This window comes from Eschrichtius robustus, chromosome 8, assembly GCF_028021215.1.
Source record: "Eschrichtius robustus isolate mEscRob2 chromosome 8, mEscRob2.pri, whole genome shotgun sequence".
NCBI classification, from domain to species: Eukaryota; Metazoa; Chordata; class Mammalia; order Artiodactyla; family Eschrichtiidae; genus Eschrichtius; species Eschrichtius robustus.
The window spans coordinates 54,803,537-54,829,229 of NC_090831.1; the positions used below are offsets into that span (position 1 = coordinate 54,803,537).

The 25,693-nt window shown below is 39.2% G+C and overlaps 1 protein-coding gene across 1 annotated transcript in view; it reads left to right on the forward strand.

The window, feature by feature from the left end:
• Positions 1-25,693, forward strand: part of RAPGEF5 (Rap guanine nucleotide exchange factor 5) — a 213,284-nt gene that overhangs the window by 108,553 nt on the left and 79,038 nt on the right. The window contains exons 8-9 of the mRNA XM_068549953.1: positions 419-492; positions 10,378-10,503. Of these exons, the coding sequence (XP_068406054.1) occupies positions 419-492; positions 10,378-10,503 (200 nt within the window). The remainder of the gene's footprint in view (positions 1-418; positions 493-10,377; positions 10,504-25,693) is intronic.

The following is a 25,693-nucleotide window of genomic DNA, read 5'->3' on the forward strand; positions in this document are numbered from 1 at the left end:
TTCCTTCATTATGTAACAGTAAACTATTAGCCAAAAAAAATCACATAAAAAAAAATATGATGTTCTCACATGAACTGGATAGAAGCCTTCACCTCTACCCCAGCTCCCCCTTGGGTGAAGTACAAAAACTGACATGATGATGTCTTGATGGGTTGAGGTGACGAGGAAAATTGAGATCAGATTGCTCCAATGCCACTGATTTAACAAATGAGATAATGTACATGAAAACTGCCCAGCGCTCTTAGTTAAACTTTTCATCCAAATAATTAAAAAAGCAGTACTGATACCTACATTTTGGGGCTCTACCTAACATTATTTTTTCCTGCCAAATTGCCATCTGAAAAGAAAACGACCTGATACAATTTTCTTATGATGCTACATTTGTTTAATATTGTTCTTTTTCTTTTTTTTATTTAAGCAATTGAACAAGATGAAGAAAACAGTGACAAACACGTAACTGTGACAGAGGCTGAAGGTGTGGCAGATCCTCAGGTGTGACAAGTTCTGTGACAGCCCCTCCTTGCACCCTTCTTCTGTGGTGAGAGTGGTGAGATGGCACAGGTGTTTGCAGATGATACAGGTCTCACCTTTTGTGTTCTGTACAATAGTCATATTATGGGAATGAAACACTTATTTTTGATAAGAGATATTTCACAAGAAAAACCTAAATTGCTCTTCATGTTTATAGTTTGATTCATGGGGGAGGGACAGATACGGAGACATCCTTCACTTCCCAGAGACAGCAAGCAAAGTAAGTGAAGAACCAGGGGAGACCGCCCTAGGGTAGACTGTCCCCTGGAGATGGCAGAGGAGAATCAGCCAGCTGACAGCATGACAGCTGGGACAGGGCCAGACAGATCAGTGCGATGCCTCACCTGGCAAAGTTTCTTTGCCCACCCCCAGCATTTACCTTGTGGTATGGACATGCTTTTAGTAGCAGCTGACCTCCAAATACTATGGCAGCATAAAAACTTTGGGTACCCTACTGCTATCAACTGTTAACTTTATGTAAGTGCAGAGCGTTTAGAGATTCTCTGTGGGGACAGCAGGGCGAAAAGCAGAACAGATGGCGTAAGGACATTTCTTTTGCAAGCCCTCAACAATTCAACTCCACTCCTCAGAGTTCCACCCCCTTGACACCCAGCTATAGCCTTGTTTGACATGGCTAAATACCTAGCTACCATAAGCCAGTTTGTTAACCCTTTTGAGTTTTAGGTGACTCATCTCTAAACCTACCTGATAGGGGAGCTGTGAGGATTAAGAAGAGAAGTCTGTTGAATAAATAAGCCATTGAATTTTATTATACATAAGAACGAGAAAGGAGCGGGTCCAGGGGAGTGTACTACTAAGAAATCGATCATGGTGTGTATAGAGCCGTGGGTTGATTGATCTACCCAGGGAGAAGAATCGGAGCTACTCTACACTCAGGGGGAAAGGAGTGGAAAAACTCTGGAAACAGACAAGCCCGTTTGAGCCCTTACCCCATGCAGGGTGTTGCTCCCTTCTACTAGCTAGACCTACAGAGGAAATGGCCTCTCAGGATTGTGGTGATGGTATGCTGGTATCACGCGGGTCCAAACTCATCAAAATGGATACATTAAATGTGTGTGACTTTTTGTATATTAAGTATACCTCAGTAGGCCTGGAGAAAAAAAGATTCTTAGTTTGGTTAACCCCACACACTTCACCTTTAAAGTTGTAAGTCTGTGGATTCTGGTCAGAATAATCACATTAGCTTTCTCAGCCAGGGTTGCAGAGGTTGTCATGTTCTAGTAAGTTCATATAAGGACTTGTTTGGAATTGTTTTGCTGTGGTAATATTCAGAATGCTGCAATCCACAGGCTCAGTGAAATTACACTTCAGGCTTCCAAGCAAACCTGGGCAAGGATGGCTTTCTCAAAGGTTTCTTAAGGCATTAAGTTATTAGTAGGACAGTTTATTATTTTGTTTCTAAATTTAAACTATTTTTAATTTATTTTGGACTTATTCTGTGGACAAAAGGCTGTTTTAATGCAATTTTATTCCTCTGTGTATCTCAAATGGATGCATAGACCTTGCTCTACGAGGTTTTGTGGTTTTTCTTCAGCAACGGTGACATCTCTGTGCATCTACAGAATGTACAGAGGAATGACATCATGAAACCAATTGAAACCAGTGAATCGATAATTAGATCAGGAACAGATTCTCTTTAGGTTTAGAGAGTCATGAGTTAATTCACTGGGCTGCATAATTATGTAGTCTTCAGAGTATTTTTTAAGCAAGTTAAGTGCACACTGGTTTCTCATTCATTCCCCGTACATGATGAATTATGTCACTATGGGGAAAATGTCCCCTGGCTGTTGAAAACTTTGGGTGTATAAAGGGTTAAGCCAGTCACTAACTCCAGAGAGACTGGGCCTTGCTGTACGCAGGTTTACCACCTACTGGAAAACTCTAGTTCTCTCCTCATATGTTGATTCCTTTCTTTCCTTTCTCTCTAAAAATATCTTTTCTGCCTAGGAAACTCCCTATTTCCAGGCAGTGATGTGTAGGAAGAGTGAAGGGAGCATGTAGCCTGGGGTTTACATCCCAGCCCTTCTTCCTCATTGCTGGGTGCCTGGAGGCAAGTTCTTTATTGTCTCTAAACCAGTTCGTTCCTGTAGGGTGGCATCCGTCTCTTTGTCACCAAAGTGTCCCCACCGTGCTAGGCAGTGACTAGCATGCTTGGTTTTCATCTTTGTAAAGTAGAGGTGTTATAAAGTTGTCATGAGGTTGAAATGAAGCAACATAGAAATGCGTGCCAACCTGGCACATAAAAGAGTTTCCGTGAATGTCAGGCAGCATCCGTGAGGTTAAGAGTGTTGTCTCCTGGGCCAGGCTGCACTGTCACAGCAACCCGGGGCAAGTTACACTACTCTCTGGTGCCCCATGTTCCTTTTCTGTAAGAGTATTGAGAGTTAACACTTAGACAGTACTGCAAACGCACTCTTCTAAGCTCTTTGTTTTTATTTACGTACTTAAACCTCACAGCAAACCCTGTGAGGCAGATAATATACTTACCACCACTTCACAGATGAGCTGCTAAGTGGTGGGGATGGGAATCCAGCCAAGGTAGTCTGGCTCCGACACCCTTGCTTTTAACCCCTATGCTAAACTGCCTTTCTAACATCTGTAAAATGGAGACAATTATTTTGAAGATCAAATGAATATATGTGAAGCAGTTAGAACAGTGCCTGGCACACAGTAAGTATAGCCTGGAGTTATTATCATTGTCATGATCAGTATCACATTGCTTTCTGGTCTGAATATTTAAGGTATCTAACAGGCCTGGGCTGCAGTGTTGCTCTGTCTGCCGTTATGGTATCTGCACTTACAGGAAACATTCTAGACCCTTCACTCGTTATAACCCTTTATTTAGGACTAAAGGATTAAAGAATCTTTATCAAAATGTATAGAATTTTTGCAGGTTCTAGTGAGATATTCAATGAGTAATTTATAACATGCTGAACTTTGGAAATTCTTGCTTTTATTCAGGTGGCCATAGACCACTGGATTCAGTAATTATTTTGTCTCCTATTCCTCCATTGGAATCAATCATTTAAATATTAAGTGATAATAACTGTTAATTATACAAATTGATTGCCACATAGTTCATGATTGTTTTATCAGCAAAGTGTGATTTTTCAAAAAAAAAGACTGAAGAAAGCTCTTATTTAAGGTTGTGATAGCTATCATAGAAAACAGATGACCCTTTTAAATCCTTTGTGTTAGAGTTTATTAAATTTATGTATTCTCTCTTTTTTTAAACTACTTTATTATTTGCCAACTTTGCTGCTCTGCTTAGCAAAATGATCAGTAATGTATACAGATCTGAGCTGTAATTTCTGTCAGGTCAAAACAAGATAAAATCCTGGTGACCTCCCTATTCTAGTCTGAAAATTCAAGGAATTAAATATATGTAATGAATGAACCCCTTACTTCATCGATTATGTAAATATGTAATGTATTTAGTCTCATCAGAAGAGATAATTATATAAGTATAATAGATTAAGAACATATTTAAGGGAAATAACAGTCATAAATTCCACGCAGCTACGGTTTCTGCCTCCTTCCCCGCCCCCGGCCCACTTTGGCAGGACACAGTATCACGTGGTGTTTGTAGAGGATGGGTCCGTGTGACCAGTGTGGTGTATCAACACAAGTAATTCCACAGGGGAGGGGGACCGGAGCAGTGAACCCCCCTGAACTTGCACTGCCTCACCTGTACAGTGAGGGACCGGGAATCACTGAACGCTTCCTAAGGCGCTGTGAAGCCCCAGCATGGTGTCTGAGGCCCGTCCTAGTGATGCCCTGGACATTAATAAACCCGCCTTTACCATCACACTTTTTATCGCGTGTACTTTTCACTGTATGTTCTTTTCTTGATCCTTTCCGCAGTTATCAAAGGGTGTATTTTTCTATTCCAACCAGTAGGAAATTTGTCATAGTTTTCTTTCTCTGGAGAAAATTGAGAAAATGAATAATAAAATGAAATTTTAAAAATTACTCATTTATTATGAACTGTCTGCTGAATTTTCCTGGACAGAATTCTACCTTCTGTGTTGGAAATAGGTAACGTATTACGCCACCCCAGTCCATCAGTGTTTTATTCTGTCACTTGGACTTTGTGTTTAAAGTAACAAAAAAAAATTTATGAATTTCTATTCAAGATTTAAGTTTTGAAGAAATGAATCTATTATGTAGTAATCAATACGCGTTTACCCGAATACCCTGAATTTGTATTGAAAAGCATTCTGTTATTACAAAAGTGCTTTCATGAAAGGTGGATTCTTTCATCCTGTCTTTCCTTCCCTTGATAGCGATTTTTGCATGGTGTTTTAGAAAAGGTGATTTTTAAGGTTATGATAATGCAGAAAATGCTTCCATACATAGAACTGTGCTCTTTCACCTTATGTCATAAAGGCTGTTCATTTAGTTTGCAGTTTTTCCTAAGGAAATTCTGTCCAAGTTTCATTTCACCACTGAAAGAATGGGCGAAACATTTCTATGACTCCATTTATAAAGGAAACAGACTTTTCATTTACATTCATAACATTTGTCTTCTCAAATACTGAAAATGATATAAATAGCTTTAATTATGCATTACAGAGATTTTTTTTTTCGAAGCAGACCTTGAAATAAGGCTCTTAAATAACTCTTCTGATGGTTACACCTTAATCTTTTATTTTTTTCTGGCCTAATAGTGTTAGGTAAACTGTTTATAATTAATTTCACGTAGATAAATTAAGTAGTCCATGCATGTGAAAGTCTAGATCAAGGGCTGTTAGTTATCTTGCTTCTCCTGCCATAACAAAGCTCTCAAAATATATTAATAAATTCATGGCTTTTTTGAATTAAATCACTAAATTACAGAACTGTGAAAGGAACCCCCCAGAGAACATCTGGTATAGTGTGGGATTTCCAAAGAGGACTGTCTTATAAAACTATCTAGGATGTACGGGCATCTCTCCGGGATTAAAGTTCTCTAGGGAATGCAGAAGCTTTCATAACCCTCCTTGAAAGCCTCTTTTGATAGTTATATGTAAGGAGTGCTATAGAATTGATTATCTTGTGAAAACGCATCTAGAAATTATGCAGAAACCAGAAAATCAAGATAGTAATATTCCTTTTTAAATTATAAGATGATTTAATTATAAATAAGAAATAATTGAGTCAATCTGAAACCCATTTTTTAAAGTAATAGCATTTTGTGTTTAAAATACATAATTTGTAAACCCAAGTTATCTGGTTCTATTAAAAATGTATTTCCTCAAGAAAGAAAAGTCTCTATTTAGGATCCTAAGCAAAAAACTCATGTTCACACAGAAACCAAAAAAATAATCGAGGTCTCTTAAATTTCCTGTACTCAGTTCTACCGTTTTTTTGCTGATGCTATTATCAGTTGTTTTTTAAAAATACATATGGCGCCCACAGACAGAAGGAAAGACTGTCTCTCCAAATTGGAGTCTATGGAAGTTTAGCCCGGTTGCTTTGGAGTTTGTGCTGGTGAGAAAAGGTAACAGGCTCATTCTCACTCGCCAAATTAGTTAGCTCACGGTGCTTTCCTCCCGTGTGCCGCCCCTGCCTGGCCCCATCCCACAAGTGCCCTCTATTACACAGGGCTGCCACACCGGGGAGCAGAGAGAGATGGGGACCAATCCATCACACTACTGAATAAGCAGCCACGGAGCAGGTCCAGAGCTTGCAGTGTCATTAACACCCTCTCTCCTATAGCAGGACAATATATTAAACACCGTGAGGATGACAAGGATGGAGAGAGAAGAAATCCTAGTTGGTCAACATAAATGAATTTTCTAGATAACAGAAACATATTCCTTTAAGTGTCAGAACATTTAAAGAATGTTAATAATTTTTGTGTAGAAATTTCCCTGAATAATTTCCTTGCCTTCATAGTTTAAAGGAGGATCCTTAACACTGCTTATCCTCTTTTACTCTCTAGTCTTGATTAAAAGAGCATCTTCAAGATTGGCTCGTGTATTCAGCATTCTCTCAGGTTATGGGCTCCATTAAAATCCTGACAAACCAATACACCCTAAGGAGGACGGCTAGGATGGTACAAGGATCTAAAACCAAACTCAAGTGGGCCCTTATTAATGCTTGGCAATCTGATTCTACTTTCCTTGTCCGGTTGCCTCTTCTTTCAGGCCAGGAGTTGAGAAACCACAGCCTACTGACGGTTTTTGTAAATAAAGTGTTATTGGAACGCGGCCATGCTCATTCATTTACATACCGTCTCTTGCTGCTTTTGTGCTAAAACTGCACACTTGGGTAGTTGCACCAAAGACCACACGCCCCACTGAGCCTAGAATGTTTACACTCTGGCCCTTTACAAAAAAAGTCTGCCAACCCTTGGAACTGAAATGACCATTACATGCCTTCTTTTCTTATACTTCCAGGACCTTCTCACAGTCCTTACTCTCAGCTAATCACCTGACTTCTTATTTCTGAAATAGAGGCCTTCAGAAAAGAATTTCCTTGTTCCCACCACCAGATATGCTCACCTACCGGCATGTTCCCCCCATACTCCACCTCCCCTCCTATTACCGTGAGTGAAATACTCATATTCATGTTTCTGAGAGTAGGTCTTGATGCTCTTTCCTTCTCAAGGACATTTCTCCTAAAAATGCCCTCTCTCTTGCCCACATCGTCAACTTTCCCTCTACACTGTATGATTTCTAATAAAGATAAATGTGCTGGAATATCCCTCACCCTAAACAAGCAAGCAAAGCCCCCTGCAACATCACTCTTTAACTAGTGCCCCATTTCTTTTTTTTTAAATTATTTATTTATTTAGGCTCTGCTGGGTCTTAGTTGCGGCACGTGGGATCTTTTTTTGTTTTAGTTGCGGCAGGCGGTCTTCTTAGTTGCAGCATGCGAACTCTTAGTTGCGGCATAGATGTGGGAGTTCCCACACTAGGGATGGAACCCGGGCCCCCTGCACTGGGAGCGAGGAGTCTTACCCGCTGGACCACCAGGGAAGTCCTAGTGCCCCATTTCTTGAAATAAAACTCCTCAAAAGAGTTGTCTTTCATTCTCTGTTAAAACCATGTGAATAAGGCTTTTTTCCCCCTACCACTTTTTTTCTCAAAAAAAAAAAAGTTACATTCAAAGTCACCAGTTACTTTTGTTAAATTCAGTGTCAGTTGTTTTGAACTCCTTATTTGATGTTTCAGCTGCGCTGGATACAGTTTTTCACTCCCTCCTCCTTGAAACACCCCTGTCACTACTCACTGGGTTCTCCTCCTAGAGCCCCTCCTCCTTATTCTCCTTTTCAGATTACTCCTCATCTTCCCAATATCTAAATATTAGACTCAGCTCATGGATTTCTTCTCTTCTCTGTTTATGTCACTCCATTGGTAACTTCAGTCCTTCCTCTGGTTTAAATACCATCTACATTCTGATGACTCCCAAAGTCCTATCTCCAGCTTAGACTTCTCTGGACCTCCAGACGGCCAACCTGGCAGTTCCACTTGGATGTCTAATAGGCATATCCCTTACTAGATCTCCTCCCCGAGTCTCCCAATCTCAGGAAATGACAACCCTACCCTTCCAGTGACTCAGGCCAAATATCTTACAGACCAATTCTGCTAGCCCTTCCTTTGAAACAGATCCAGATTCTAATCACTTCTCCCCATCTCCACCGCTACCACAAGTTCCAAGCCATTTCTTGTCTGAAGACCGATCTCCTAATTGGTCTTCTAGCTTCAACTGCTTCCCCCGCCCCCCCCACTTAACAGTGTTTTCTCAACCCAGAAGACAGAACGATCCTGTTAAAATGTCAGATTATTCCAGTCCCATGTTCAAAACATTCCTAAGTATTTCCGTCTTGTTCAGAAAAAGAATGTAAACCTCTTACACATCCTGTAAAGAAGCTGCATGTTCTGGTCGGCTTCACCTTTCCGAGCAGTCCCACCGGGCTCTCCCTTACCAGCTCTGCTCCAGCCCTGCTGTACTCTTTGCTCTCCCTTGAACATGCCAAACACACCCAAGCCTCAGGGCCCTTGCACTTCTGTTCCTCTGCCTGTAACGTTCTTCACTTCCTTTATATCTCCACTCAAATGTCAACCAAAGAATCCTTCCCTGACATTTCTATCTTAATAACATTTCTCTGTCCCTTACCCTGCTTTGTTTGCCTTCATATCATATATTACCATCTGCTGTTTCATATCTGTATGTTATATAATCCACATCCCCTGGTGAATATAAGCTCCATGACATGTGGGACTTTGTTTTTATTGTTATTATTGACCACTGTATCCCTAGAGCCTATAATAAATCTTGACACGTGGTTGTTGTTCAAATAAAATCAGTTGAGTGAGTGACTGAGTGAATGAATGAGTAAATAAAATAGGGAGCTAGGGGAACGTACATGGGAAATGCAAAAAGGAGGATATCATAAATAGTGGTATTTAAATCTTTGGAAGTTTGTCATATTGGATAAAAAATAGACATACTTTCAATTGCTTTAAAGGCAATACTAGTACTCATGGGTTGAAGTTCAGTGGTTTCAGAGTTTTGTCTAGCATGATAAGGGACTTTCCAATAATTCTGGCTCTCCAGCACTGCACAGGCTGTCTTAAGACAAACTGAGATCCTTGTCCTTGGAAACCTTGGAGACAAACTGGAAGACTACTTGTGAAGGATGCTATAAACATAAATGTCTGACTTTGGTGGAGGAATTCCACTTGCTGTTCCATGGGAATCTGATTTGGGCCACGTCAATGATTTTGTTTGTTTGTTTGTTTCCTTCCTATTTGTTGGAGAAACTGCTAGTTAAGGTGATGTCCTTGCCCTTAGGAATAAATACTTAGTCATTGCTTTGAATGGATGGTTCCATTTTTCTGATGCCCACTCAACAAAATGTGTGTTTTTAAGTACAAACTGTTAAGACCCTGAAGCTGTGATCACTTGCTGCCCCCTTCTCCATATTTGGTCATGTTGCTGGGTCCGTTCGAATCCTATAGACTGTATAGGGTAAAACAAAGACTTGATAGTTTTGGCTGTTCCTGCCAAGAGTAACTTCTGATTTCCTTTTAGATCGTGTCCTGATATGTCAGTGTGAACCATTTCTGAAAGAATTTGAGCAGAAACAGTTCATAATGTGTGTGATATAACCTTTTTTTCTTTCTGATCAAAGTCCTAGATTCTCCTTCTTCATATTACTATTATTTGGTACTCGGGTATAATAAAAAGTGTGATGCTTTGTGGACCATTTCTAAACCCTGATGAAATTTGAAGCTTTCTTTTTGCCGTTTATTTTTAATAAACTTTTCCACCATATTTTATGCAACATTGGAGGTATTTTACTAATAATGCCCCATAGTAACTTTCCAGTTATGAAAAAAGAAGAATTATCTTGTGATCGTCTTGTGAACTCTGTATTTGTACATGGAATGAGCTGGTGGAGCTAAGGAATTAGGAGGTTATGTACTGTTATTTTTAGTACTCTATCACTTCACCCTTATTGCCAGAGTAGTTCCTGGCTAACTTTCCCATGAGTTTTTAACCTCTTGCTGGGCTTATGTAACAGGAAACAGGCTGTCAGGAACAAATAGTGGCAGATCAGGAGCACCCTTTAGTAGCACATGATTTAGTTTGCTCTGCCTTTCACTCTCTTAAAGTAGACTGATAAATGATCTCACTTTAAGTCTTTTGGTGCGGCATTCCTAGGTTAAGATAATACAATTTCAATTTTGGAAAGGCAAAATATTTTACCAAGACCATGATTTAATCCAGGCGGCAGAGAAGATGAGTTTGTTATAAGGTGAACTTTGCAGTGGTGTCATGTCCTGGGACTGTGGATTTAAGTATATCTTTGCTTTTTCTCCAACTCTTAAGGCCGGGGTGATATGCAAACTTCAGGAGAGAGATGATATCGGGCGAATTGAACTGGTCCAGAAGCTGGCAAGAGAAAACTGTCAATTTTTGCAGACGGACAAAAAAGAACAGGAGAAGTCTGAACATGTAAGCCCTTTTCCTATTGGGGATGCGGGTTTGAAGGGGTGGAAAATGTTTCTGCCTGCTTGTATGTTTGAAGGAAAGATTATTTTATTTTAAGTTCTTTAGGTTTGGGATTTTTTCCCTCCAAAAGCATGCTTTTTAGTAAAAAATGACAACTACTATAATTTTCTAAGCCAGTGGTTTTGTAAGAGATTTCTTCACAGAAGTAAATCATGTAGAAATATAAGAATGCATGGGAGCAAGTATGAATGCATGCCTATTTGATGGCTTTCAAGTTTGACTTGGGGGAGTTTCACCCCATCAGATAGTTTGTGGAATATGAGTTTTGAAAGAACATTGCAATCTGTCTTATCTGTCTCACAAGAGACAGATAAGAATGGACGAACATATTCTAGATGCTCACACTAAGTGAGCGAGTCAGAAGGGAGTTTTCCCAGTATCTTGTGAGCGTTCGTGTTCCAACAAGAGTTATATTGTTTGGATGTAGTTAAACTGGAGGAAAGGGACGCTCTGCTCAGTTCTCCTGAAAGCAGTTATTCAGATTGAGCCTTAGAACTGAGAACGCTGCCGTCATGCTAGGGAGACAATGGGACCACTTTCTTCTGCTTTACATTGTTGTCTGTTGACTTCTTGTTGTTTGTAAGGCTTCACTCTCAGTGCTAAGCTCTCCAGGATTGCTCATGAAGGGGAAAATTCCTCAGTGTTTATGAATATGTCTTTTCTCTGACTTTAATTTTTCCTTGGAGTTTTATTTTCAACCCTTTCCAAGGGGGAAAAATATTGTTTCATGCTTTTTCTGCTGCAAGGCCATCAGTAGAAATGCCAGGGATTTACTGAGCTGGAGAGGAGGTGAGAAGTCCAAGGATGGCACGCTGTTTAGTTTGATAACGTAACCCGTCTCTAACCATTCGGCAAGTCGTTAGCATTGGTGTCTCAAGGGGGAGAATAATTAGCAGTTTCAAAGCCTTGTGATCGCAGTTATCCTAGAGGTGACCATTGGCTTTAAGTGCGAGTGGAGGTCTCAGGAACCTTCACCTCGGTAGGTACTACTGAAAAGTTAAGGGACTTGTTTGAATTGTTAAAAAACACCCTGAAGGTTGACTGCATGTATATCTAAGACTGACTCCTAACTTCTTCTGCGTCCTTAGAATATTTGAATATCCTGGTTCATGTCCTAAATTTCTCAAAACAGTATTCCTTTCGATTCATTTTAATTAGAAGAGCAGTAGTTTTCATATGCTACATTTTATTGATTTCAAGGTGCACTTTCCCCGCACATCTTAGCATGTGTGAAATCAGGATGAGTCTTAAAGTTGATGATAGGAAAACATGTCCCAGTTTAACTGGGAACACTTTTCTTTCTTAGTGGTCCTTAAAATGGATGACATATTTTACAATGGATTGCATACTCAGTTCAGTGGATCAGTGACAACCTGAGGGGAGGGCGAGATCTTTTAAAATCAAACCAATAGGAGATAGAGTACCACTTCACCAAGATTAGAAATCATCAGCCTTAGGCCACAGACAGCTTTATGCTTATTAAAAAGGTACCTGTGTTGCCTTTGCCTTATTAGTTGAATCCAGAATATTATAGTTACAGCTAATGAGAGTATAATACACTCCAAATATATAGTAACAGAAATCTGAACTTGCTGCTCTTTATTATGAGGACTTTTACCATGGAACGGAAATTTAGTGGTGGAAGGTTTGCTTACGGTTTGCTTACGTAACTCTGCTGGCGGTTGTGTACTCACTATTCTCTTTAAACCTTCATTTTAAGATTGTAAAAGAGAGCACTAAGGTTTTTTTACTTCTTGCATGAATGTCGTAATATTGATGCAATACAGCTCTGAAGTGTGTACATTTCTGAGAGGAAAGATGATGTATAAATACATATTGGAACGTGTGTAGACTTTTCCTACTGAAGCTGAAAGTCAGGAAAGGTGACTATTAAGGATCTTTCTTCCTTAGTGATAAATACAAACTTAGCCATTTTGTGGTCTCCCTCCTGCAGGGTGACACCGTCTGAACTGATCAACCCTCAAGGCTGAGACTTCCATAGTACTCTACCAAACAGAATATTTGATACTAGGTGCTTCTACTTTTTACAATAATTTATAAGGAATAAAAATCATCTGGTAGCTTTTTTCACTCTTTTATGCCTTAAGCACTTGGTATAAAGATACCTTTGCTTGCCCACTGAATTCACAGTGTCCATGAGATGATTGCAGCATTTTCATTTTTCCTGCCCTCATTTTCTCTTCAATAGCAGTCGTCTGTTCTTGCTCATGAAAACTCAGTTATAACACACAGAATATACAGAGGAAATTGCAGTTTACTTAGTGTAAACCCAGTCTGCAGTTTCCTATTCTTATAACAATAACGACCAAACCCTAGAGTTACATGCAGATTTCCTTTCTTTTGTGATTCTCAAATGCGTCAACTACCTCATCTACCATTCCTGGGCCAAAATTATTTAAGTGCGCAGTGGTAAAATTTGAGTTAGAATCCCAGTTGCCTATTGAGTCATTCTTTTCACTAAATGACTTTGTTTCTCCAGTCCTAGAATGTCACACCCCCTTTTGTACATGTATGCCAAAATGAGACAACTACTTTGAGGTACTACTGCATAGAGATAGACATGAATTTGATGGAATAAAGCTTTTGTTGCCGGTACATCTTGTTACAAATTGAAGGGGCTTCGAGATTTCTGAGTGGGCATATCTAATATCTTTTTAAACTGGTAAGTGCCATGATTAGGTTATAAATGGATGTAATTAGAGAAACACTTGACTCTATGCTTTTGCCAAGGGGTTTCTGAAACTTAAAAAAAGTTAAATGTGTAATTATCACAAGTTTCTCAGCAAGCACTTAGTTTTCCTATTTTATATTAACAAGCTGTAGGCAAAATTAGCCAGCACTCATTCCTAAGTGTTGAAAATTATGTGAGAACTTTAAGAAGGGGACAGAAATGGCTATTTCTTATAAACATTATGAGAGGGAGATTAACATTTGGTCATTAATTCTCTAAAGAAACTGCCTCTTATGTGGGCATCATATTTTCTAGGCTTAATTCTATGATTATATCCACAGAGGAAGGGGCACGTGTTACCAAATGGGGACTTTTGAGCTTGAGCTTGAAGAATGACTAATGGTCATAGAAGGGCAGGACAAGGGAGAACACTTAAGGCAGAGGGACCAGCAGGAAGGCACATGAGTTGAGCCCTGGGCAATTCTTAGGAAATGAGGTGGGGTGAGGTGGGCTGTAAGTTGTGAAAGACCTGGCAGTCCACTCTAAGGAGTTTAGACTTGCCTTTCTGGTAAAGGAAAGCCATCAAAGAAGGGAAGTGGCATAATCAGATGTGGTCTTTTTAAGATCTCTCTGGCATTGGTTTAGAGGAAAAATTGAGTGGGGAACAGGGACATGTTGGAGAGAACCCTTAGAGAGCTATTGTTGTGAGTCAGGTGAGAGATGTAAGCCTGAAGCAGGGTGGCAGCTCTGGGAAATGAGAAGGCCACAGATGTTGAGCCATTTAGATGGTAAAATTGGCAGAATTTGATAATTCTGCCAATTATCAATGGGGGATAATGGGGGAATGTGTGTGCTAATTTATACTAAGCAGTTTTTGAATTTGTTATTGCGGTTTCCTGGTGCAGACATGAGAAAGTTCTGTTTATCACCAGAATGGTTGGTCACCTTTGCCAAAAAGCTACATAGACATTTACCTTGTTTTGTTGTCCTGCAGTGTGTTTCAAGTGTCTGAGATTTATGCTACAGAACACTGTTTACCTCATTAACAAATTGTTTGACGGAGTTTCTGGCTAACAGTATGGAGACTACTTCTTCTGAGACCCAGATACTTGGACAATCCCTTAAGCACAGAGAGTCTCTGGTAACCTCAAGATGAACTAAATTATTTGGCCAAAGCTTTGGCATTGGCTGCAATGATGTGTGTGTCTCCTTCAGAACTAACTGTGATTTTAGAGATGCTCTCCTGACCCACAGTCTGAGTTGGTGTTTCTATACTGTTATTCTAGAATACTCTTGGTCGTTTATTCATTCAATACACCTTTATTGAAGCTGATGTTGTTGGGGATCCAGAATAACTATGGTGGTTCCTACCTGAAGGAGTATAGTCAGGTTGTGGAGAAAAGATACTGACACACATAACAGCAATACAAGGAGGCAGTGGTGATAATCCCCAGAGAGATACATGGGTGTCAGAGGAAGAATTTACACCTGGGGAAACAGGATTCTTTCTCATGGCAGAGGTTGAGTTTGATGTGGACCTTAAAGTAGGTTTTAGGTTGGATTTAAACAATCCAAACTGAAGAATAGCATTCCTGGAGGAAAGAATAGCATTAGAAAATGCACAGAAATATCTAAAAACACAAGGTATTTTTTGGAAGTCAAAACCATTCTGTCACCAGGGTACCAAGAATGGGGGTAAGGGAGATGGTGACAAGGATTCAGGAGATGGACGAGTTAGTGAGAAATGAGATTGGGACCAGACTGTGGAGGATTTTGAGGGCTGAGACGTTTCACTTCATTCTAGAAATAATGAAGAGGCATTGACTTGTTTTGTTAGTTTTCGTAAGAAAGTAGGATGAGGGGGCCCTTCTGTGAGGTAAACGATATTATTTCAGTGTGATGAGTCAGAAAGCTGAGGCTGGTGAGTGATCAAGCAGAGATGGGCTAAGTGTGAACTCAAGTCTGACTACCCCTGGGTGGCATCTTCTCTCAGCTGTCATCACCGGAGGGGCGCCTGGTAGGAGGACAGGAAGCTGAGATGACAAGAATCATGATAGTCCTGAGAAAGAGGGACCACTAGGAGGACAGCCCTGAAGGAAAGACAGACGGCTACATATTGAAGGGATGGGGGTGGTGAAGTGTGGGAAGGAACAATGAAAAGGGAATGCTAAGCTACTAGCTTATTCTGAGTCCTGACTTTAATTTAAAGTGTATAAACTGTTCACATTTAGTATCTGTGAAATAGCTGGACTAAAGTATACATCTAGATGTGGGTGCTGTTTAATGGCATACCACTGCACTGTTTACCAGAAAACCGAAACTCAGTTTTTGCTGATGTGTCGTTTATGCTTTGTAGTGTATTAACCTGTAGAGTAGAAATACTAACAAGCAGCTCCTGAACTTGACTTCCTAATTTCCAAACTGCAGAAATGAAGGTCTATAAAACGTATGTGAGAGCCGTGCTAAGTGATGCTTTCCCTAGGGACCCTGTCTGTATCCCTCCCTCTCCCTACCCTGCTTTCTTCAATTCCTTTGTTATGTCTGGGGACCCACCCTACTTCCTTCCCCTTTTCCAATTCACTCATGAAATATGGGTGGGAAGGGGATTTTACACATTCTGAAAATGAATCTTGGCATAGTCTGCTGCCAGGGTAGGGTCCCTATCTCTCAACTTCAACCGGAATTTCCTTTCCCCTGTTTCCTGCAGCCTCATCCTGGACTCCTGCTTGCGTCAAAGGGTTTGCTGGTTGTGGATTACTAGGGCAGAAGTGGGTTGGAGTATTCTGGCTACTGCTACTCTTATTGCACACACTAGAAGTTGGTCTCTGCATTTCATTTGGTCTATTGCTAAAAAAAAAAAAAAAAAGCAGCTTAATATAAAGTGAAAGCCCTCTTTATACTCTACGTGAAATACTAAAAGGAAATGGTTTTATCATTCTGTATTCACACTTGCATTATACATCTAAGCGAGTAAAATTAAGACCAATCATGGCATTATTTGAAGTTCACCGGTAATTTAGTTTAACCAAGAAACTAAAGACAAATAGAATGTTATAACGTTATTACTTAGTATTGAAAGCCAGAATTCAAATGTGTTAGGCAAGTCATAATATATTAAGTTGCCCACTGCTGAGAAATTCTGTGTAGAAACCACGTATTTTTCTTAATGACAAAATCCTGACTTTGTGTTGGTTTGGTACTAACCATACATATGTTTTTAGAGGAAATTGGCTTCCTTGAGTGAGTTGTTTTAGTTCATTTTTAATCTGGATTAATTTGGTCACAGAGTAACCACGAAAGTGATAGAAGATAGGTCTTGCCTCCAAGAAGTTTACAGTCTAGCTGAAGAAACAAATTCACACTTGGAGAACAAGTGAACCATTCAAGACAGTATTTAATGAAGTGTTTAAACAATTTCCCAGGCCTTCAGGGAGAGGGAAATACCTCTGGTAGACCTATTCACAGTTGCAGCAATCCAAAAAGAAGTTCTTCTCAGTTTTCAAAAGCAAGGTTTACAAGTCTGGTTCACTTTAAATTCTGCTTTTGTTTCGTTTTTTTCCTTCCAGAAAAATGGCAGCCAGTGGACGTCAGTGCTGTGCTCGTGCTGTCTGGGGGGCCATCTGCCCATTAGCTGGATTTTTAGGTTCTCACAGAAAGCCCACTGCAAGTCTCAACATTTTTAAAATATTAGTTTCAGTTTTTAACGTTTTTAACATTTTAAGCAGAGAGGAGCTTGTCATTATGATACTCATTTATTTTTCTGAAAATATTCAAGTTTCTTTTTTAAAGGCCCAGTTAAGAACATGGACACTGTCTCAGTTAGTTTGATTTATCAAAGCCATATTCTCAATGGATCTTGGATTCCCTATGGTACAAATGCTGCTCCCCAGGTTTATTAATTTCTTCTACTTGTAAAAATAAAATAGCCATATCATCTTTAGTATGTCTAAGAAATCATGAAGGTGAAATATTGGAAAATAGGTTATTTTTCTTTGACTTTTGTTCCTCTCAGTGGTGAACCTCACTCCAGACCCCTGGCAACCTTATATTCTTTTTTTCTCTATCCCTATCAAGGCCTGGTCTGCATTAATATAGCAATATTAATACCTTGTAGGTTGTTGTCTGATCAGGTAACACTAGAAATCTTTGGTGGTTTGGTTTCATTTGAATTTCTAATGGGTGCTTTAAGACAAAAGGGTGGAGAAAAGATGCACAGACAGATGGACAGTCCTTCACAGAGAGATAGACAGTACTTTGTGACAACTGTGTACCACTGAGGCTCAGAGAAGTAAAACATGGAGACATCAAGGAGTATGGAGACATAGGTACCAACATACACTGTGCCTTGATTCCCCAGAGACTGCCCTGATACATCACTGCTTTTGGGGAGATAACATTGCAAGAAATTCAGAGGCTGAGTTCACAGTTACCTGCATGCTAAGTTCCAGGGTGCTATGGAAGCTTGTCACAGGGAGCTCAGCTGGTCTAGGGAGACAAGCATGTGTCCCTGAGGAAGAGAAAGAATCTGAAGAGTCAGAAGAGCTACTAGGAGAAGTGAGGAAGAATGGGCATTCCAGGCAGAGGAGAGAGCATGGGTGAGGACCGGAAGGGCCTGATGCAGAGAGAGGATGGTGCAGCCCTGCAGGCAGAACTACGTGGCTGGAGCCAAGGGGTCAGAGGGCGGGGAGGGCCAGAGGATGCAAGGCATTACCTAAAGGCCTAGCCAAAGACGGCGTGCTAAGAGCGATACAGAGCTTTTATGAAGAATGTAAACAAGAGAGAGAAAGATGATTAGATGTGAATTTTTGAGATTCCTCTGCTGCCGTGTGGGGATGGGTTTGCTAGCAAAGAATGGGTCATGGCTCACTCCTTTCAAAGCTTTCTGACTCTCCTTTCCTCATAGTCCTGTCTTGGTTTTACTACATAAAACAGGAACCAGCATAAACATTAAAGCTTTGCTGTGAAGACAGAATGTCCAATGATAGCTCTACTCTTACTTATTTAAATCTACTACATCATCATTTTTCTTTAAAAAGTTGACTTTGATTCAGTCCTGCTTTTATAGAAATGAATTTTGAACTTGCATGTAATGTGAATACTCTGTTAATTAACACCCCGCAGGCATGTATGTTCACATTAAATGTACTTCCTCTGCTGCACGGTATTTGCTGCAGATTGATTCAGCCAGAGTTTGGTGATTTCTGAGAGATTCAGATACTTCAGTTGATAAAGATGAGGAAAAGAAATTTATAAAAGATTTCCATGTGGGATGCAAAGAACCTTTTTTTCCTTTTGCATTGGGAAGTGGGTGGAAAGGAAAAATTCCATCTGGCATACAGCAGCACTAAATGTTGTTTTAAGATAGCAAAAATAGAAGATTGCTGAAAATATCATAACAGAACATAACAGACTGTGGGCAAATGTACAGTACATATTTTTCTAATAAATCATGTTAAATACCCATATTTTACTTAAAACATGACCATGTTCTTATTTGTCGTTACATAAAAATTTGTCTTTAATTTTTAAAAAATCACCCACTCCATTACTGAAGCAAAAAAAGACTTGTTGTTTGGGTCTGTAGAAGTTAATGCTGTCACACTTAGGTTTACCTGGGATAGGTTTTTGTGGCTTTTTTTCTTTCTTTCTTTTTTTCTTTTCCAATCTTTCCCTCCTGTATTAAAAAAAAAAGGAGAAATAAGATATGACATGTCTGTTCATTTATTGTACATTCGTACGTAGCTAAGTGAACAAGGCTCAACAGTTTTAACAAAGCCTTGTAAGTGTCCTCTTTGTTCAGGTTCCAGGAATGGCTGGGCATGATTGAGGTGAGCTGAGTCAGAATAAAGGATCAGGGGCTCCTCAAGATCCAAGAAATAAAGAGAGGGCGTGAACAACAGTGATAATAAGACAATTAAGATGAGCAGGAAGTGGCTTGGGGGTAGGGACTTCTAAGGAAGGTCTGTTGAAAACTTAATGAGTCACAGAAGCATATCTTAGTGACCTCCCAGGTGGGGGTGGGGTGGAAGGTGTCCACGTAAAATTTGACCTTGTGAGATCAAAATCACACGGATGACTCGTTAAACCTTGCTTGATCTTGCCTTGGGTAGGATCTATAGAGGCAAAACAAGCTTTATATTGATACTCTTGTGCATAAAGAATTCTAATGATCCCCAAATGGTACAATGCATAATAAAATCCCAAACTGAATTTTATGGTTGATGGATGCTATCACTTTCTCCCTGCTCAGTGAACTTACTGTTACTACAAGTCGGGGGATTGTGATGATGTGTTATTTTTTGCAATCAATCTGAGTATCCTGGAGTTTTCCTCTGAGAATCATAGGCATTGGAAAGAACTTCTTTGATGTGATGCGTCTTCATTGGGTAAGAAAAAGTTTCACCCAGAAACTGGCACCTGCTAAATAGGATTATAAAGAGTATCCTCTGAAATGGGCAATAAGTACTTTACACTCCATTAATTCTGTCGGAAGTTCATTAATCACAAGGAGATGTTGAAATATTTCCATTGATAATATTCTTCTAGTAAAATGTATACCTTTTAGCCTCTGTTATCAGAAGCAAAAGATCATTAATTAAAATAGTCATTATCGGAGATCCTTCAGGTTTGTTAGGGAAAGGTGTAATTCAGTCTTTGTGCTTTTTTAACTCTTTGTGTTTCTGAAGTTATATTTTGTGGGACTCTAATGGAGACTAGCCTGACTGAAATGACCCTTGCTCCAGTAAAGCATTTCTGCTGAACTACTTCTCTCCTACTGATTAGCACTTATCCCGTCAGAAAATTAACACAGCAAGTCCTGAAAGCAGGCACAGTTTTGTCAACAAAAATAAATGGGAGCATTCAGTGCTTCTCATTAAACACTCATAGGGAAGCACAGATCTAAAAATGATCTCCGTGTTAAAACAATACTCAGATATAACTCTAAAATCATGGGAACCGAGAGGGTAATTGAAGCCATGGAGATAATACTGTCTCCTCTCGTAATTTGTATGACTGGAATTTTAAAAGATGTACATGAATAGAACTACAGGATATAGAATGGCAGGGACAGAGCACGCATGGCCCAAGCTGGTGCTGATTTCTACCTACAGGTTTGAGGTTAAGGGATACACCGAGGTGGAGAAAGGAAGCTTTTGAGCTTAGATGAGACAGAATTCTAACTAACCCTTAAAATCCAAGAGAAGAAACTTTGGAATAAAGTAGAGAGCCGATTTTATTCTGATTGTCTTTTAAGGAATATACCTGAATGCCAGATGCTTGCGGGCAGACACCTTTCATGACTCGTTGAACTGTTAAATGCCATTTCCATTGTAATTTGTCAATCTAATCTGACTTGTATCCCAATTTTAAGTAGACCCCACTTCTGTCCCAAGTCAGTAAATCTCAAATTCCTGTCCTTCAGTGTTACTCATAATCTTGGCATATGGAGATGTGCAGAGACCTGAGGAACGTTCGCCACACCCTGGAAAAATCCTTCTTAATAAAGACCTGACTGGCCCTAGGTGTAGTCAACATCTGCAGCTGCTTATTCCCCTGGCCCCAGCCTCTGTGGTTTGCCATTTTTGCATCTTAGCTCTGACTTCTATTTTCATGTACCACACCTGGCTACGCCAGAATCTCCGGGGAAGAGTGTAGTGACTTCTGTTGACCCCATTTTGGCCTAAACCTAAGTTTTGAGAGGGCTCCAATCCAGAAGAAAAGCCAAGAATGGTGTCTTTTCCTTCTGAGTGATGGAGCGTGGCAACTGCAGACCTCCCAGTCTGGGGGACCCTAGAAAGAAAAGAAAAGTTAGGTAGCACAGGCCTATGGAAGACTCAGAGAGAATTAACTGTGCATTCCTTAGCTGGATATGGTGACCCACCGACTCCGGGGAATTCAGTCACTTACCTAACTGCAGTGAGGTCTTCAGACAGACACCAGCGTCCCTCATCAATCAGACACTTAGCTTCTCCATCATTAGAAGTTTATTTCAGATTCCCGTGTTTGAGCTCGTAGAGATGATTAGAAAGAATCCTGCTAGATGAAGATGGAGACAGCCAGATAGCTGTTTAGCTTGCTGCTACCAGTAGTGGGTATTCAGCCATGGCACATAAAGTTGACTTTGTCTCGGGCCTAAATAATTTTTAATTTCAGTAGAACTTTCTCCTTTTCATATATAGAGCAGATTTTTAAAGTACTTGGCTAAGATTTCTTCTTGCCTATATTCATTGAGAAAAGCACTTGTTAAGCACTGATGAACCAGGCATCACACACAGTAGAACAGAGACATAAGTGAGCAAGATCTGATTTGAGCCCCCAAGCCACCCACTGTTAATGAGGGAGAAAGATGAGAAAACAAAGACATGAGAGTAAAGAAGGGCGGTATGCAGACAGAAGAAAGTAAGGGGTGTACTCTGAATAAGGTGTTTGTTTCTAGAAAATTGTTTCTTTGCCTTCTGGTGAGGCATTTGCTAAATTAAACATCATCTCTTTTACTTCCTGGGTTCTGACCACGTAAGGACACAAATGATAAATGGCAAATATCACAAATCTCTTATCTAAAGAGAGTTACATATTGTTGGTATTTACCATTTTCCTCTCTCCCCATTTTCTAGTTACAAAATATATTTTAATTAGAATATTGTATATAGTTCTTGTCCTGTTTTACTGATTGAATTTGTTTTTGAAAACAAGCTTCATTCTTGAGGTTTATAGGTGTTTGACAGTCGAGGACAAGGCATCAGGCAACTTGCAGGAATTTATAGCACATTTCTGTTAAAGACTGTTTAAAATTGTTCTACTAATAGTAAAGTAATACATGCCTTTTGTAGAGAATTTAGAATTCATAGAAAGCTACAAGTAAGAAAAGAAAAATTTAGTGAGAACTAACTACGATTTCCTCTCACCTTCCCAATTATATCAGTGTATACATTATGAGGCTTTCCTTACGTTTCCATAACATACTTCACTTACTCTTCCCATTTGGGGGCAAATAGGTTTTCAAATTTTTGCTGTTATAAGTGATCTGAGATGCACATCTCTAAAAAAATCTTTATCTAAATTTATATTTCTTAAGGATAAGTTCCTAGCTGAGCAATTACTACTCACAGGTATGAACTGTGTTAATCTCTTTTATGTTTTTCGCTCAGCTACGCTCCATACAGCTTGTTCCAGTTTTCCCATATATTAGCACTACATTAAAGTCCTTATTTTGTAATACCCTCACCCACATTGATTATTATGATTCTTAGAAGGAGGAACTAAGTATTCGTGTCAGGCTGATGGGAAGGACTAGTATTATCTTGTTCAAATTTACATTTCTTTTCTAGTGAGGTTGAATACTTGCAGTTTATATCAATCCAGTTATATTTCTTCTGTAAATAATCTATTCACCTCCTTTGCCCATTTTTCCATTGGGATTTTTCTTATTGATTTGAATAAGCTTTTTATATGTTAAGGACATTAATCTTTGTAATATTTGTTATATGTAGTTTTGCCAAGTTTGTTTCCTTCTTATTATTTTTATACATATATGAGCAAAACTCTTGATTCATGTTTTTTAATTTTAAAAATCACCTTTACAATCAGAGAGTTCTTCCCAATTCTGTGGCTAGATACTCGATTTTATTTTCTTCTATTTCTTCTAGAGTTGCACTTTTCACTCAGGTCTTTCATATAGCTGGGACTTATTTTTGTAATGTAAAAGTAAGGTTTCTTGATTAGTTATCACATGCGAATTTTTTCATATTTTCAAACTTTTACTATTTTGTTACCAGCATAAAAAAATCAATTTTATTCTTGATAAATTGAAATTCTGTTAACAAACTTCCTACAAATTAAATATATTGAGCACAAATTTAGTCAGTCATATCACCTGTCTGAGCTTCAGTTTTCTCATCTATAAGGGTAGTAGATTAGACATCTCCGATTTCTTCTAGCTCTAAAATTCCTGTCTTAAATTGAAGACCCGCCCCCCCAAATTCAGCAGCATTCATACTTCTGAGTGTTGAACACTTTGGGGGGAAATGTTGCCATTTTAAAGTGGATACCAGTTTATTATTCAGGAGGTTTTGAGTAGCCATCTTTTACTCTGATTGACTATGCCTATCAATGCCAATAATCATTCTGTTCTTTTATGTTCTAAAAATACTCCTGTGGCTAGAATTTCTAAAAATTTACTTTTTGAGAAATGCTGTTGGTATGGACAGATGGTGATCTAGCATCCTGCTAGAAGTATCCCTGCTGTCAGGGTGTTAAAACCATATTTCAAGTCATGTCATTAAATATTTGGAATTGTTTTTCTGAGTTCAGAGTGTCCTGAGGAGGACTGAGATCTAAAACTCCCAGATAATGACAAATTTAAAAAACCTCCAGATCTTACTGGCTTGAACTCCTAGAAATAAGAAGAAAGGGGTCTATTTATTTATACTGGCTAAATTCATTAACCACTATGCACAGCCTAGCTCCAAACCACTGTTTTTTTAAAAAAATGCAAATTTATCTCTCTCCCCTGTTTCTCTCTCATAAAGAATATTTCCTCTTTGAGGGTAATCTCCATGTTTTATTTGAACTTTTACCCCCAGTGTCTAGCGCTAGGCTTTCAATCAATATTTGCGGGCCTGAATTCGGTCAAGAGGACAATCGTGAGTGATTTGAAATGTTTCCCAAGTTCAAGCACTCAGACCAAATCTGTGCAAATCCAAAGTTGTACCAGCTCCAGGATTCCGGTTCATTGGAGATTTAAAGTTTTAAATTGAAGGGTTTTGTGCCATGGGGAGTTAACCTGGAAATGACAAGCAGAAAGAAACAGGGAGGTTCGTCACGATAGTCAGTTTGTAGCTACAGACAAGCTTTTGGGAGAATACATACTTGGTAAAGAGTAGACACAAACTTTCAAACTTCCGTGAGTCATAGTTTACAAAGCAAGGCTCTTACTGGGGCAGGTTTGTATGTGAGGATTTCAATCCTCTTTGGCACCCCAAGTGCACATTAATATTCAGGAAAATAGCAGATTGTTTTGCTGTTCCTTATTATCAAAGTACTTCCGTTTCTTTTCAATCCATTCCTCTCTTCCCACACACCCATCCTTCCTTCACTCCAGAAAAAGAGGGAGAAACACCTACTCCATTGCAAGCAAATTCATTTTTGTCTTATTTTAACCTTCTCTCTTCCTTTTTACCTTCTAATTTTGTTCGTCTCTCAAATAATTGTACCAGTATTTTATTGCAGTTTAAATTCCCTTAACCTGTTTTAACACCAACTTTCTATGGCTGTGCAATAAACCAAGAGTGACACAGTCCTACCTTTCTCCCAATCTTGTTTCAAACCGGGAAGTAAGTTTCTGAGATGGTTACTGCCGAGACCTAAGGCGTGCCTCTCTAAAAGCTCCAAGGAATGTGCAAAACATGAAAATACAAGAGTGTTTACTTAAGATGCTTTGTATCTCCTTGCTTCCATGCCATGTGATCTTGCAGTTGCTACGGTAACTAGGAATTTTTCATTCCATAACTTGTATAAGGACTGAGGCTGCCCGTTTTATTACTGCTCTGCCTTCTCTAAAGTTACACACGCACTCACGTGCACACACACACACACACACACAAGCATATTCGCAAGCACGCACGTGTAAATGCACATTTATATACACACAAAAGAGATTTGGAAAGAGTTCCTTGACTTGAAGCATTCCCATTTTCTAAGTGTATTACTTTACACTTTATTTACTTTCCATTTAAAATTTTTTTCCAGCTTTATTGAGGTATGATTGACAAAGGTCATATATATTTAAGGTGTACAATGTGATGTTTTGTATATGCATACATTGTAAAATGATTACTGCAATCAAGTTAATTAACATACCAATACCCCACGTGATTACGTTAGATTTGTGTGTGTGTGTGTGTGTGTGTGTGTATGTGTGTGTGTTTGTGTGTGGTGAGAACACTTAAGATGTACTCTCTTAGCAAATTTCATGGATCCAATACTTTTTAAATTTGAAGAATATTTCCACTGGGTCTGTTCACAGTTAAGAGCTAGCTTTCTCAAGTTATTTCAATTTATAAATTAGATCTTTACTTAATCAGGAGGCATTTCCAAACACAACTATGTTTCCTATAAGAGGAATTTGGGAGGAGAAGCCAACGCCATAGGAACTAGTCAGGGGTGGCTATCAAGGGCTGCTGTAAAAATCCATACTGTCCTCTTTTTACTCAGATTTTAAAGGCTTCTGTAAAACTGCTGCTGTGAATTAGTCAAACCCCAGGTGACAAGTATATCTGCAACTAGTATGTAGAAATTTTGTCCGAGTCATAATTTGCCATAGGTTTTCATCTCATCTTTAGGCTGCTTGAGGAAAGTGTCAATATTGATATTTTCTCTTCAGAAAAACTGTGCAAGTGTGTCACACACATATACACATATACACACACACAATGATATAAG